Here is a 17,163-nt window from a genome sequence, read left to right as displayed (position 1 = left end):
AAACATCCACACTATACATCAAACATTCACACTATCTATCAAACATCCACACTGTCTATCAAACATCCACACTATACATCAAACATCCACATTATCTATCAAACATCCACACTATACATCAAACATCCACACTATCTATCAAACATCCACACTATCAAACATTCACACTATCCATCAAACATCCACACTCTCCATCAAACATCCACACTATCTATCAAACATCCACACTATACATCAAACATCCACACTATCAAACATCCACACTATCTATCAAACATCCACACTATACATCAAACATCCACACCATCTATCAAACATCCACACTATACATCAAACATCCACACTATAGATCAAACATCCACACTATCCATCAAACACCCACACTATACATCAAACATCCACACTATCTATCAAACATCCACACTATCTATCAAACATCCACACTATACATCAAACATCCACACTATACATCAAACATCCACACTATCAAACATCCACACTATCTATCAAACATCCACACTATCCATCAAACATCCACATTATTCGTCAAACATCCATTGACACTCTACGTCAAACACTCATTGACTCTATCAGTCAAACATCCATTGGCACTATCCATCAAACCATCCATCCACACTATCCAAATATATAAATGTTTGAAATTCCAAATGCAATAAGACTATGCTACATTGACTGTTATGCTTTCCATTCATCAAGTTTACTTTGATGTGTTCATATGGACATTTAAACAGTTATAGTCATCCGTGAGGGTCAAGGTCAAATTTTTCACACTGAATGTGGCGACTTGAGAGTATGGTAGGCATTGAGTTTTGACGACCAAGGGAGATAACTGTGATAATCTTTTAATGTAATTTGTTTCAGGGAACTCTCTCCTCTCTGCAGAAAGTTAATTTACGGGGATGTTCCATGTTGACAGATGTGGGAGTAAAATGGCTGTCAGAAATCCTAACCGGCGCCAGCAAGCTACAGGAAGTAAGCTTAGAATTATAGAATAGACAATTACAGGAAGTAAGCTTAGAATTAAAGAATAGACAATTACAGGAAGTAAGCTTAGAATTAAAGAATAGACAAATACAGGAAGTAAGCTTAGAATTAAAGAATAGACAAATACAGGAAGTAAGCTTAGAAATAAAGAATAGACAATTACAGGAAGTAAGCTTAGAATTAAAGAATAGACAAATACAGGAAGTAAGCTTAGAATTAAAGAATAGACAAATACAGGAAGTAAGATTAGAATTAAAGAATAGACAAATACAGGAAGTAAGCTTAGAATTAAAGAATAGACAATTACAGGAAGTAAGCTCAGAATTTAAAAAGATTGTTATATGCCCTTATTTTGCCCTTACCTTGTTGAAATATATATATTTACACCCAACACAATATTTTTTCTACATTTATTTCCACAATAATTTTAAAGGTTATATCCAGGGGCCCGTTTTACAAAACAACTTAGGACAAAGTCACAAGTCTTAAAATTGTATTACACTGTTATTACTTTGAGTGAATGCATGAAGTAAAACTTTTTTGAGGCTTTATAGTTTTCAACATTTTTTTGGAAATATATATTTTGCATTTTGAGTGAATAAACTGGAAAATTCCAGTATGTAAAGTTTGTCGTAAGTTGTTTTGTTAATTTGCGCCCCAGAAATTTGAAGGTTTTTTTTGTGTCATAGTCTCTAGCAGATTCTAGTAAACAATTTGTGTAAGCTGAACCAGTTGTTTACCACAGACTGAAATGTTGCAAATAGTGAAGGTTGAGTTATTGGTTAAAAATTGTGTGAAAAATAAAGGAATACCAATGTGGATATGTATCAGTTCCCTGTTTGAATCATTCAGTAGCTGCATGCATATTTATCTAGGTGTGGGGGTGGGGTTGGGGGTGGGGCTAGGTGTGGAGGTGGGGTTGGGGGTGGGCAGTGGCAGGAGAAGTCCTCTCTACATTATACTCCCATTTTAAGCATCTTTTTATCACATTCTGTTTAATGCTATAGTACGTGTCTTATTCTATCTATTGAAGTTGAAAATTATGGTTCCTTCAGAACTCTCTTGACATATTAATTGCATGCTAACATTGATTATTTTTCAATTGTGCTATAATCTGAATGGTCTCCCTTGACCACTAGGTAAACTTAGACGGCTGCAGTCTTGTGTCAGACGCGGGATTGTCTCAGCTTGTCGCGGTGCTGGGAGACGACTGTAATGTCTCTGTCATAGGGACGTCCGTCTGTCGCCTTGTGTCAGCTCGAGGCAAAAATATCCGAACTTCAAGGGGATCCACATTCCCTCCAAACGAAGGTTAGCTAATGTTGTATCTAGGTAATTATACGTACGTTTTAGGGGCTAGTTATTTATACGTTTTTGGGGTTAGTTAATTGAATGTTTTGGGGGCTATAGTTAATTATACGTTTTGGGAGTTAGTTAATGTTGTATTTAGTTAATTATGTTTTTGGGGGTTAGTCTATGTTGTATTTAGTTAATTATGTTTTTGGGGGTTAGTCTATGTTGTATTTAGTTAATTATGTTTTGGGGGTTAATCTATGTTGTATTTAGTTAATTATGTTTTTGGGGGTTAGTTAATGTTGTATTTAGTTAATTATGTTTTTGGGGGTTAGTTAATGTTGTATTTAGTTAATTATGTTTTTTGGGATTAGTCTAATAATGTTGTGTTTAGATAATTATATGTTTTTGGGGGTTAGTTAATGTTGTATTTAGTTAATTATGTTTTTGGGGGTTAGTTAATGTTGTATTTAGTTAATTATGTTTTTGGGGGTTAGTCTATGTTGTATTTAGTTAATTATGTTTTTGGGGGTTAGTCTATGTTGTATTTAGTTAATAATGTTTTTGGGGGTTAGTTAATGTTGTATTTAGTTAATTATGTTTTTGGGGGTTAGTTAATGTTGTATTTAGTTAATTATGTTTTTTGGGATTAGTCTAATAATGTTGTGTTTAGATAATTATATGTTTTTGGGGGTTAGTTAATGTTGTATTTAGTTAATTATGTTTTTGGGGGTTAGTTAATGTTGTATTTAGTTAATTATGTTTTTGGGGGTTAGTCTATGTTGTATTTAGTTAATTATGTTTTTGGGGGTTAGTCTATGTTGTATTTAGTTAATAATGTTTTTGGGGGTTAGTTAATGTTGTATTTAGATAATTATGTTTTTGGGGGTTAGTCTCTGTTGTATTTAGTTAATTATGTTTTTGGGGGTTAGTCTATGTTGTATTTAGTTAATTATGTTTTTGGGGGTTAGTTAATTATGTTTTTGGGGGTTAGTTAATGTTGTGTTTAGTTAATTGAATGTTTTGGGGGCTAGGTTTTATGAATTAAAATAGACAGTACATATGTACTATGAAATGAAATTTCATGCATATAAACATTGTCACAGACGGGTATATTGATTACAGTGCTCCTAAAATTTCATAAAACTTCTGTAATTTCCGTATTATAGATATCTTATGAGTTTTTAGAAAAGTGTTTTTTGTCATTTTTTAGTGAACGCTATTTCCAAGGTTTTTAGAAATGTATATTTTTGTCTTTTTTATTCAGTGCTGATTCCAAGTTTTTATAGTTGTGCATTTTTGTCATTTTTTAGTGAACGGTAATTCTAAGGTTTTAAAAATGTATATTTTTGTGTGTTTTATTGAGTGCTGATTCCGAGTTTTTATAGCAGCTTGTATTTTTGTTGATTTTAGCCACCACTGATTTTAAAAATGGCGGTGTTCTAGTCGTTTCTCACCCCAGCGTCAAATCAAGCATCGCGCAGATCCTGGACGGGAAGACCAGTGTTCCGTGGGCAGGCTTAGACCATGTCGCACTGCGCCTCAAAGATGGCTGGAATGTCAATGTCAATGAAGTAGCAGTAGAAGACGTAAGATTTGCATGAATTTCTAATTACGTGTTATATCATAGGGTTAATTAACCTCTTTTTGATCAGATTCACTTTGATGTTTGTGATGTCCATCGTAGATACCATTTCTCTACTACATCATATGTATGATTACTTTACAATTACACATAAATGTTTTATCCGTGATCATAAGAAATGTGCGGATTTTTATACTGGGGGGGGGGGGGGGGGGGGGGGGGGGGGGGGGGGGAATAAATGTTATTCACACAAATTCGTGGAACTGTTGTCTCGTGTGGAATGAGCAGAAAATGTCAAATCAGTGACTTTTGAGATTCAAGTGAATATTTGATTACACGGGGGGCCGAATACAAAATTCTTATGCAGCTGTTTTGTAATCTTCAATTTAATTGGCTAATGCACTGATGTTTGAGGCAGTTATAAATGCACCATTTTGATTGGCTACTAATGCACTGATGTTTGAAGCAGTTACAGGATGGGAAGCTTTCCATTGTGACATCATAATAGAATATTTACATTAGTCAATAGTGTTAAATCTAAAGCAAACTAGCATGGTGCCACATCATGCCCTTTTTGGCTGGTGCCATGTCCTTTTTAATTGCACCATGCCCTTTTAACTGCACCATGCCCTTTTTAACTGCACCATGCCCTTTTTTCTCTATAAATTTTTTAAAAATATATGTTAATGTAAACAATTGTTCTTATTTCACAAGGTTGAAAAGTTTAAAATCAAGGCAGCAGGTACTAACTTTCAAAGAGGCTAAATGATATCATTCTATTACTATCATAGTATGATATAATGAAAGTGCCCCGAAATTGTCTTGCCGCAACGAAAAGTGCCCTTTTGGACATATGATATGTGTGCCCTCTCTGGATCCTAGATTTAACGCTATTACATTCACTGAATTTTTCTCCTAAATTTCTTTTGAAATTGACTTTGCTTTCATCAGACAATGAATACATTGTTGCAAACTAGTTTGATCCGTTTTTTACTGCCACCTGACAAAAAAAACAGCATCAGATGTGAACCCTGTGTATTTAATTTAACATTAAATCTTACCCCAACGAAATAAGACATAAATATCAAACATAAATTGTATTAGGGTGGGAATAAAAAAAAAATATAAAAATGTTTATTCGGTATATACATACAAACATACATACATAAATACCAAGGATAACCCATGAAAGCTCGAAAGCTTATTTCCAATGGGGTCCTTTAATGCACAAATGTTTGCACTAGGGGGTCATTTATATGAGAGGAAACCGGAGCACCCGGAGGAAACCCCCGTGTCTGAGGGGGTGACCGCCAATTACCCTCTCACATACAACCACTGCTGATCACAGGGATTGAACAATGGGTGGCAGCGGTGAGAAGCGAGAGCGCTACCTCTATGTTACCCAGACTCCCTATGCTGTCTTCTCATTTGTTATTTGCGATTCTAGTTAATTAATGCTGATTTAATGGTCACAAGCTTGAGAATATGATATATCAGGACCTGATATAGAACTGAGTTTAAAATCCCTCAGACATTTGGCCTTTTAAAGTCGGATTTTGAAATTTGGAAAAAAAATCTTGATAATTTGTCTTTTTGCATTCATGCAGTTCTGCCACAATCAGACTCACAAGCAGGAGTTATAGTGATATAAGAAATTGTTTGTACCACACTTCTTGAGTTATGCTGGTGTGAAGTGTCAAAGCCAGCTGAAAATTAGGGAATAGGAAGGCGGGAGGGAGGAGGGGGGGTTATTAGGGCTGTGTATATTTGATTTTCTCCAAAATCACCACAAAATTCCAATCCACATACTAAAGACAGAACTATTTATTGCATTAAATTATACAAATTTTTATTTCTGATTCAGTTGATTTATTTCTTAATGTTTTGTATTTTAAAAATAATGTCTGCGTGGTTTAATGTTGAAATATCTAGAAGTTTGATGAATCAGACTTTGGATATTACCGTCTTTGCAGTTTAATGTTGAAATATCTAGAAGTTTGATGAATCAGACTTTGGATATTACCGTCTTTGCGGTTTAAATTTCAGCCTCTTTTTGATGTCCTGGTGAACAGTAAACCAATGCAGGTCGTTCTGCCATTTGACAGCTCAGCAGATATCAATGATGTATCTAAGCATGTGACAGATGTAGTTTCCAGAATTTTAATGAAGGTATGACAATATTTATTAATTAAGATTGCTATGTGTCTCCGCTGTTTCGTGATTTCATGCTACTGACATATTTCATATATTAAGCAGAGTTTTTAGTGAGGATTTAACTTTGACATAATTAGCGAGGGTGATAAGATCACTAAAATTGAATATTACTAACAATTTCTTCCATATCGGAGGTCATAGTTATCTTTCCTGGAATTATAAAGTCACTAAAATTAGCTCTCATTAAATATTTATACCCATAAATAATTATGGACAAATTGCTAAATTTGTGTCTCGCTAAAAAAAAAAACCCACTTGCAATGTCTTGAACATGGGTTATAATTTGAAAACTGCTGATGACATCTTTTTGAAATTGGCAGGTCTGCAGTCTGGTCAATTTGTGTGTTTTATGTCCTTCAGCATTAGGTTGAGTGACAGACAAATGTAGACCTATACTTAGCGCTCTGGGGCCCCTTTTACAAAATAACTTACAACTACCGGTATATAAGTCACTAGTCTTAAATTATATTACACAGTTATTAGTTTAAATGAAGGAATTAAAACGTTTCTGAAACTTGATTTGCACCATTATTTTGTCTCTATTTTACATTGCAGTGAATTATTTTACAATAAACGAGAGAATTCCAGTATGTAAAGTTGGTTGTAAGTTGTAAGTTCTCTTGTAAAATGCACCCCAGGACCGTAACAGTGAGGGTTCTCTAACATACATGTGCCAACGTCTGCCACGACAAATGACCTGGACCTCCATTTTTCTAAGGTCATATCAGAAAGACCACACCTCTCATGTTTAAATTTCAGAGTGTCGGGCATAGAGGGGAATTGCCCCAGACTTGCCTCAGTCTTGGCACGACCGGGGCTCGAACTCACAACCTCCTATTCACAAAGATATAATTTTTATTACTACTGGTGACATTGCCAAAGTCTTTGTATATTTCTTACCTATGAACAAATTTAATAATTTGCTAAAATAGATAATTTTCTAATTGTATATCATTAGGAGCCAGATTACCCTAATATTGAATTAGGAAAACCCGATGATCCGTTTGTTGGGAGCGTGAAAACTAAGGACCAGTTTATGGACATCAAATTTGTAACTGGTCACAAGTTAAATGTGGAAAACTCGGTGTTAGAGTAAGTATGTAACTCAGGTCACAAGTTAAATGTGGAAAACTTGGTGTTACAGTAAGTATGTAACTCAGGTCACAAGTTAAATGTGGAAAACTTGGTGTTAGAGTGAGTATGTAATGGACCACAATTAAGTTAAATGTGGAAAACTCTGTGTTAGAGTAAGTATGTAACTCAGGTCACAAGTTAAATGTGAAAAACTCGGTGTTAGAGTAAGTATGTAACTCAGGTCACAAGTTAAATGTGGAAAACTCGGTGTTAGAGTAAGTATGTAACTCAGGTCACAAGTTAAATGTGGAAAACTCGGTGTTAGAGTGAGTATGTAACTCAGGTCACAAGTTAAATGTGGAAAACTCTGTGTTAGAGTAAGTATGTAACTCAGTTCACAAGTTAAATGTGGAAAACTCTGTGTTAGAGTAAGTATGTAACTCAGGTCACAAGTTAAATGTGGAAAACTCTGTGTTAGAGTAAGTATGTAATTCAGGTCACAAGTTAAATGTGAAAAACTCGGTGTTAGAGTAAGTATGTAACTCAGGTCACAAGTTAAATGTGGAAAACTCTGTGTTAGAGTAAGTATGTAACTCAGGTCACAAGTTAAATGTGGAAAACTCTGTGTTAGAGTAAGTATGTAACTCAGGTCACAAGTTAAATGTGGAAAACTCTGTGTTAGAGTGAGTATGTAACTCAGGTCACAAGTTAAATGTGGAAAACTCTGTGTTAGAGTGAGTATGTAACTCAGGTCACAAGTTAAATGTGGAAAACTCTGTGTTAGAGTAAGTATGTAACTCAGGTCACAAGTTAAATGTGGAAAACTCTGTGTTAGAGTGAGTATGTAACTCAGGTCACAAGTTAAATGTGGAAAACTCTGTGTTAGAGTGAGTATGTAACTCAGGTCACAAGTTAAATGTGGAAAACTCTGTGTTAGAGTAAGTATGTAACTCAGGTCACAAGTTAAATATGGAAAACTCTGTGTTAGAGTAAGTATGTAACTCAGGTCACAAGTTAAATGTGGAAAACTCGGTGTTAGAGTAAGTATGTAACTCAGGTCACAAGTTAAATGTGGAAAACTCGGTGTTAGAGTAAGTATGTAACTCAGGTCACAAGTTAAATGTGGAAAACTCGGTGTTAGAGTAAGTATGTAACTCAGGTCACAAGTTAAATGTGGAAAACTCGGTGTTAGAGTAAGTATGTAACTCAGGTCACAAGTTAAATGTGAAAAACTCGGTGTTAGAGTGAGTATGTAACTCAGGTCACAAGTTAAATGTGGAAAACTCTGTGTTAGAGTAAGTATGTAACTCAGGTCACAAGTTAAATGTGGAAAACTCTGTGTTAGAGTAAGTATGTAACTCAGGTCACAAGTTAAATGTGGAAAACTTGGTGTTAGAGTGAGTATGTAATGGACCACAATTAAGTTAAATGTGGAAAACTCGGTGTTAGAGTAAGTATGTAACTCAGGTCACAAGTTAAATGTGGAAAACTCGGTGTTAGAGTAAGTATGTAATGGACCACAATTAAGTTAAATGTGGAAAACTCTGTGTTAGAGTAAGTATGTAACTCAGGTCACAAGTTAAATGTGGAAAACTCTGTGTTAGAGTAAGTATGTAACTCAGGTCACAAGTTAAATGCGGAAAACTTGGTGTTAGAGTGAGTATATAATGGACCACAATTATGTTAAATGTGGAAAAAGTAGGTTTTTGAGGAAGCAGCAGAGAAATTGCTTGCTAGCTGAAGTTGCTAGTGCTTAGGGAAGCCAGAAATTTAGATTTTATCCAAAGGAGTATTCTGAATATGTAGATTTGGTATAGCATGCAATATTTTGTGATTTTCTGACTATCATGCATATGAGATTGCAATCCACCTTCAAATGTCATATTTTCATCAGAATTAATGCAATTTATTCAGTAAGAAAGATTATAATGAGGGACAAATAATGGCATTTTCTCAACAATGTGAATTTTAAATGTCTTTCACATCTGTTTTATGTTTGGATGTTTTACTGAATGTAGATATTTTTGCCAACTTATCAAACTTAGCTTTATGACAAACAGGATCACTTTAGCTTCTCCGTCATCAACTTCTCATATTTATATAGCTAAATTTTATTTTCACCTGTATGCATAGTGTTGATGTGATATGCAGGAGTATGTTCTGCGTATGATCAATTTCTGAACTAAGACAGGCTACTGGTGTTTTAAACAGTTTGTGTTTGACCTTCTTGATTTTGTATTCTCTATAGGATTTTTGAGGTTAATTACTGTTGGTTATCTTCTTGATTTCATATGGTAGGTATAGTGTAAAATGACATGCAAGCAAGGTTTACTATGTGGAATAATTTGGTTTTTTAGAAATTGGCCAGTCACAGAGAAAGGGAAGGAGGTGGATGGTTGCTTCATGTCCAGAGCGTTCTTCACTAAGTCCCATCCTTACTTTCAAGTTCAATTTCTCAGCAAAGGTAATCGATCTTCTTCAATGTTGATTTAAGCCTAAAAAAATGTGTTTACAGTAACCTGCTGAAAAAAAAATAGAGTGGGTCGGTTGGATGTTTTTTGCTTTTTGTTATTTAGTGTGTGCTTGATGTATATCTTGACAGTTTTAAACAACCTCACCAACTACTAGGTATGGTGTTATCTCGTAATTTCCCCACAACTTTACTTTCGTTGTTCTCTAGTTGGTTGGTTACATTTAACATCTCGCCCAAACATTCCTCACTTGTATGGAAACATCACCTTTGCCGGTGAAGGGATGCAAAATATAGGCCTACGGTTGGCGCTTATGGCCTTTGAGCACAGAAACATCTTTTGTTGTGCCACACCTGCTGTGACGGGGCCCCTCAGTTTTTGCGTTCAAGAAATCTTGTGGAAAATGCTAGTTCCACTTAGAATTTACTTAGAATTGCAAACAATGTTCATCATGGTGATTGATTGTATGATTTTGTTTAACATCCCTCTTGAGAATTTTTCACTCATATGGAGACGTCACCAATACTGGTGAAGGGCTTCAAATTTAGGCCTATACTTGGCGCTTATTATACAGCCATTGAGCAGTGAGGGTTCTTTAGCATGCCACACCTACTGTGACGCGGGACATCTGTATTTAAGGTCATCGCTGAGGTCCTGTGACATCCACACCTGATGCCGAGCATTTGGCAATGGAACTATCACTTCCTGTTTTAACGACTTAGGTCTGTAGCAGCCGGGATTCAACCCCAACCTTTCGTATCCGGGGCGACCGCTCTACCTTTAGACCACCACAGCAGTTCTATTCAACATAACAAACAAAGCTATTGTCCTTAATCTTGTAGAAAATGCTAGTTCTTCTTAGTATTGCAGATCATCGTCCTTCATCTTATAGGCAATCCTAAACATGATGTAAACACTTCCTATCATCCTTTTCCTTGTAGACAATATCAAACCTCCTTAATCATTGTAAACAACCCTAACCTCCTTAATCATTGTAAACAACCCTAACCTCCTTAATCATTGTAAACAACCCTAACCTCCTTAATCATTGTAAACAACCCTAACCTCCTTAATCATTGTAAACAACCCTAACCTCCTTAATTTAGTAATACAACCCCTAACCTCCTTAATCTAGTAATACAGCCCTTAACCTCCTTAATCTACTAATACAATTCTTTACTTCCCCATTCTTGTAGACATTAGCTATTATCTTTCACTGTTTAGATGATGCTGTTGAGGAAGGTGGGAGGGGAGATTTGCCAGATGAGCTGCTGATTGGCTGTGTACGAGATCTGTTCTATGTGAAGATGTCCCCAAAACCCTGGAAAGAACAGGATCGTATCTCCGGCGAGGAGTCAAAAAATGTCATGGTACAGAGGTATGATTAAGGTGGACATACGCAAAATTCCCATGGTGTACATGTATAATTAAGGTGGACGTACACAAAAATCTCATGGTGTACAGGTATAATTAAGGTGCATATACACAAAAATCTCATGGTTTATGGTTACTGTATAATTAAGGTGGACATACACAAAAATCTCGTGTACAGGTATAATTTATGTGCATATACACAAAAATCTCATGGTTTACAGGTATAATTAAGGTGGACATACACAACAATCTCATGGTTTACAGGTATAATTAAGGGGGATATACATAAAAATCTCATGGTGTACAGGTATAATTAAGGTGGACATGCACAAAATTCTCATGGTTTACATGTATAATTAAGGTGGACATGCACAAAAATCTCGTGATTTACAGATACTGTATAATTTAGGTGGACATGCGCAAAAATCTTATGGTGCACAGGTTTGATGAAGGAGGACATACACAAGTGGGCTAGAGATTGGAAATTAACACTTTGGTTCAACTTGGTTGCAATGACACATGTGATGGGATGATAATTTTTTGAAGAGAAAATTTTTCTTGATGTACCCCGATCTGATACCAATTATTAATTACAATATTCTGTAATCAAAGTTTCTGCCAAATCTGGAATCAATGATTATCATGGAAATCAGGGCTCTAGCTGTTAGTTATTATACCCCCCGCAACAAGTTGTGGGGGGGGGGGGTATACTGGAATCAGGTTGTCCGTCTGTCTGTCCGTCCGTCCGTCTGTAGATGCAATGGTTTCCGGACTCTAAAGCATTATCCTTTCCACCTACCGTCACCATATCATATATATGGACTACCCATGGGATGAAGATGTTCCCTATCGATTTTGGGGTCAAAAGGTCAAAGGTCAAGTGCACTGGACATCGAAGTAGCAATATGGTTCGGTTTGTCATGCCATTTGTTTTTTACACTCAGAAAAGAGGTAGTTTATACCTATTACCAACACCCTTTGGGAGATTGGGGTAAGTGGGGGGTATTCTTAGTGAGCATTGCTCACAGTACCTCTTGTTTTTTTAGATGATGTAATTTTATTGTAACATGCAATTTGATTGGGTCATTTGACTTTATCAACATTCTCTAAATTGTATAAACAAAGTTGCTGTTTAGTCCTGTGATATGACGTCTGAGGAATGACGTCACAATATGTCTGATTGTTGTGTTTCCATTTTGTTGCTATGGCAAATTGGTCCGTGTCGTAAAATTAATATTTTCTTTATAATTACTTATGAAGCATGATGTACCAAATCAAATTATAAGGAATAAAAGTATTTTTTGCTCACAATATAAAGTAAGTTGGGACAGTTTATGCAATCTTATAAACCGCTTGCTCAGTAGTAAAATTATTTGTGCTCTGAAAAAAAGAAAATAACTAATTGATGAACACTTTCAGGTTTTCATTAACCAATGTGAAGAGGGGAGACACCTTTGGTTTTGGAATTTACGGAGACTGGGAATCTGAGTATATTGCAGGTCCTTCCTGTAGACTCTACGTCTCTCTCAACGGAACAGAGGTACTGTGTATAGATAGTACTTCCTGTATACTAGAGTCTCTCAATGGTACAGAGGTACTGTGAATGTACAGAGGTACTGTGAATAGATAGTACTTCCTTCTTGTGTACAAGAGTCTCTCAACAGTACAGAGGTACTGTGAATGTACAGAGGTACTGTAAATATAGTACTTTCTTTCTGTATACTAGAATCTCTCTGAACGGTACAGAGGTACTGTGAATATAGTACTTTCTTTCTGTATACTAGAATCTCTCTCAACAGTACAGAGGTACTGTAAATATAGTACTTTCTTTCTGTAAACTAGAATCTCTCTGAACGGTACAGAGGTACTGTGAATATAGTACTTTCTTTCTGTATACTAAAATCTCTCTCAACAGTACAGAGGTACTGTAAATATATAGTACTTTCTTTCTGTATACTAAAATCTCTCTCAACAGTACAGAGGTACTGTAAATATAGTACTTTCTTTCTGTATACTAGAATCTCTCTGAACGGTACAGAGGTACTGTGAATATATAGTACTTTCTTTCTGTATACTAAAATCTCTCTCAACGGTACAGAGGTACTGTGAATATATACATCTAAATACAACACTGGTTTATTCTTCATTTATTACATTATTGGAGTGCTAAAAAGTATGAGCATGGTTTTAATTGTTGTCCCTCTGAGATTAGGAAAGTAGTGATTAGTATTTACCTGTATGTATTTACCTGTATGTTAACGAGCATGAAAGTATTGATTATATCTATCTCTGTCTTGAAAATTAAATATTGGCAAATGATGATTTATGATTTAACATACATTTAATGAACACTTTCAGAAATATTCTACATACGAAAATGAGTGTGGAGAAAATAAAGTATTTTGACCTTGGTTTCCGTGGAGATTTTTTTGTATTAGTTTTCCTTGATTTGATTTTAGGTCAAATATGAGGGCAACCAGGAAGATGCGAGTTTTGGTCGGATCTACCATCCATGCGTTGCTATAAATAGCCATTTTGTGTGTCAGTTCAAAATGCCTCACCTCCTCTCCGTCCCCAAGGTTTGTAGATTGTTATGCCTCTATCCGTATAACTGTCCCCATCAAGGTTTGTAGATTGTTATGCCCCCTTGTAAGGTTTGTAGATTGTTATACCCCCGTGTAAGGTTTGTAGATTGTTATGCCTCCATGTAAGGTTTGTAGTTTGTTATGCCCCTGTGTAACTGTCATACATGCCAACTTTCCCGATTTAGGCGGGATCTTCCCGATTTTACCCTCCGTTCCCGCTTTCCCGATCGGGAAAGCAAAATTACCCTAAAATCCCGATTTGAAATTTTTTCCGACCAAAATTTCCGATTTCACGATTGAAAGTGAGTTTGAAAGCGGGATAATCGTGAAATCTCGTGACCAGAATTGGAAATCCCGCGTCATTTCTGAACTGGCCAATCACAAATCGGGACAATAGTCAGCCATTGCTGTTTACCTGTGTCGCATGGTGTCGGGTTGGTCTGCCTGTGTCGGGGTGTTTATTGGACAGTACGAAGCATGTTTTGATAGTAATTAATCGGGAAGACGGATTTCAAATTGACCTATCCTTTACACAAACGTGAATGACAACGATGCTAGTGTCACCACCAAACAATCGGACATTCCGCCTCTCGCTGACAGCATCCAAAATTTGCAATAAGGTACGTCAAGTATATATTTTTTCCAACTATAATAATATAGGCTATCCAAATCTATCCATCTATAGCGATGTATTATATAGTCTATATAGTGTAGTATTCATTAAATATACTTTGTGATGCGTAATTCGCACAAGTCTGTACTGAATTTTTTATTTAGCAAGTAGCCTTAATTTACAAGTAAAACGGAATATTTTGATGTGGGTTTTTTTCTCCTGGTAATTATTTCAGATGTCATGGGTGCAAAGCTTTTGTTCGCAAACTTCATAGCAGGGCAGATCACTCCTTTTTTGGTTGCAATGCAGATTATTCCACCAGTCTCTGCAAGCCCATGTTTACAGACAAGCAAGATCGCCTTTGCAGTCGTACCTAAATGCATGTGCTTTAATTTATATAGACCGGCCAATGTTTATTGTATGGTGTAAAAGGATGCAACCTTAAATATTATTTGATATTGTGTATGTGACTTGTTGGAGAAGATTTTTTGCTGAATAGATGATTTTAATAAAATATTAATGTATATCTTTCAAAGTTTTTTTTATATAGTTAATGGTCAAACACATTTGATGTTGTGTTAATATATGATACATTAACAATGATTTGATTGATATTTTATTTGAAAGGACAAATATTTATCTTCATGCTAAAATGTCGTGAATTTTGAGCTTTGAAAAAAGGTCGTCGCGCGCAAAATCCCCCATGGGGATTTTTAAAAGTTGGCATGTATGAACTGTTCTATGAATTAGATCGATTTAGAAATTTGACTCGAGTATTTTCCCAGTTTATGGCCATGAAATCAGAGATGATTGGGACTGAGCCTTGAACGCTATATGTCCAATGATTAAAGAGTAACAGCGCTTATATTTTATTTAAACTCAATTAGATTTCACACATATAAACATCACACATTACATGCAGGTGCTGCTTATTTTTTTTTATTGCAGGAATTGATAAATGTTTACAAAAAGGAGAAAAAATGGATCCGTGCCTGTTTCAATGCCTATTGTGTAATTAACAGTGCTGGAATTATCAGGTAAGCGAACTTTGAAGGGATTGGATTATCAACCACCTTTTTCTGTCTCCTTGCTCAGAAGAGCTGCTTGCTATTTGGAGGTAAAATGTTTCTGTTTGTAAAAACACGCACTCGAGAAATTTTTAGGAACTATAGACCTGCTCAAGTTTCTGATTTGGTTGATGTTTTTACAACTTTGCACTTTTGAAAAAAAAATATCTAGAATTTGTGAAATAAGATCTATTGTCAAAAATTAGAACCATGTCTCATAACTTTGTTCCGAGTTTGCAAAAGCTGAGTTCAGAGTTTTGATTAGTGGAAGAAATCTAAAAAATATATATATATATATAGTAAAATCATGAATCTTGGGTGAATACATGTATGTCAAATTGATGTGTACATTTCTAATTGTCTACTTTACTGGGTGAATACATGTATGTCAAATTGATGTGTACATATCTAATTGTCTACTTTACTGTTATTTCAGTTCAAATAAGTATGAGGGTAGAAGTTCAGAAACCTACTTTGTTTCCGAACAATCCGTTGGAACGAAAGACACGCCCAACACGTCATTTTCTTTGAGAGTGGTGGAGGAACCAAGCAATTGTCCGATCGTGTTTGGAATTACGGTCGGTGGATACAATATGAACAACGACGAGAGATATTTGATGATGTTTGGGATTAACGGACAGTGAGTATTCACTCTTATTACAGTAAAACACGCTAATGAAAATACTTACAACGAAAATGCTTATAACAGTGGCGGATTTAAGGTAAATTGGGGTATCTTGTTTAGAAAAATGTACTAAACGATAAGAGAAGCAATAATTTCTTCCACTCCCAGAGAAATAAATGACAAAATCTTTTGATTTCTTGCAATGTTTTTATTGGGAGAACTTAATTTTTTTCCAGAAACCTTAAAATTTGAGTCATTTTATTAATTTCACCTTATTAGAAATGATAGAAAATAGTACAAATGACTAAATAGGAGACATATTTCAAGCCCTATAAAATCTGTAAAATCCGGGAGCTTTGCCCTGGACCCACTGGGGGCCTCAAGGCGCCCCCAGACCCCACTGCCTCATAAAGTCGCACTCCCCGTAACCGCAATTCCTAGATCCGCCCCTGTATAATGAACATGCTTATAACAAGTCAGCTTATTACCAAGTGATGTTTATTAAATTGCCCCATGAGAAGAAAATAACAAAAATTTTATTGGATATAACAAAGTTTGTTTATAATGAACTTTTTTTGCCGTCTCTGAAGGTTTGCTATAACCATGTTTTACTGTATATATAACTACTGTTTTTTAGCAATAAAATGTTCCTAAATTCTACAGAATTTTTGTGTGCAATACTTGGGCCATTATTGACTGCCAACATTTCTTGATATACCAAAATATTCTGCCAGTGAATATGAGATAATATTGCACACTATAAGGATTGTAAACAAAGATGATGGACCTGCAATCACTTAAATTAACGATTTCTGGGAGCCGTTTTGGTCATGTATCTATTTGGTATCGATAACTTCTTGTCATGTTTCAACCCAGGTTTAGATTTAAGGAACATCAAATATTCAGCATTTAAAACATTTTACAAACATAAATTGATGCAATTGGACGAACTTAGAAAACGCACATTTAAATTGTAATGTTGCACTCATTCATATCATTGCCAATAATATAAGTTCTGTATAGCGCTATAATGCAATATTAGTAGCTCTGAAATACAAGTTCAGTAGGGCATACTATAAAACGAGGTCTGGCCCCATTAGCGAGGCCCGACCTCAAAGTTGGCCAGTCTGTCCCCAATTTTGCCTCTATTTTGGCTCCAACTGAAATTTTGGCATGGCCTCAAAAGACAGAATTGTGATTGATTTTATTAATTTGATATATTTGCTATAACTTTGAAAAACTGAAACTATATAAATC

The 17,163-nt window shown here is 35.5% G+C and overlaps 1 protein-coding gene across 1 annotated transcript in view; it reads left to right on the top strand.

Moving 5' to 3' along the window:
• The window catches only part of LOC125661898 (uncharacterized), a 140,072-nt gene that overhangs the window by 18,274 nt on the left and 104,635 nt on the right, over window positions 1-17,163 (top strand). The window contains 11 exon segments of the mRNA XM_056146460.1: window positions 883-993; window positions 2,145-2,316; window positions 3,712-3,887; window positions 5,930-6,052; window positions 7,056-7,189; window positions 9,529-9,635; window positions 10,867-11,020; window positions 12,436-12,556; window positions 13,476-13,595; window positions 15,163-15,251; window positions 15,718-15,921. Coding sequence (XP_056002435.1) covers window positions 883-993; window positions 2,145-2,316; window positions 3,712-3,887; window positions 5,930-6,052; window positions 7,056-7,189; window positions 9,529-9,635; window positions 10,867-11,020; window positions 12,436-12,556; window positions 13,476-13,595; window positions 15,163-15,251; window positions 15,718-15,921 — 1,511 coding nt within the window.

The sequence above is a fragment of the Ostrea edulis genome, chromosome 8 (genome assembly GCF_947568905.1).
Source record: "Ostrea edulis chromosome 8, xbOstEdul1.1, whole genome shotgun sequence".
Taxonomy (NCBI): domain Eukaryota; kingdom Metazoa; phylum Mollusca; class Bivalvia; order Ostreida; family Ostreidae; genus Ostrea; species Ostrea edulis.
Note: the sequence above shows the minus strand (reverse complement) of the source record. Positions and strands in the feature narration are given on the sequence as shown.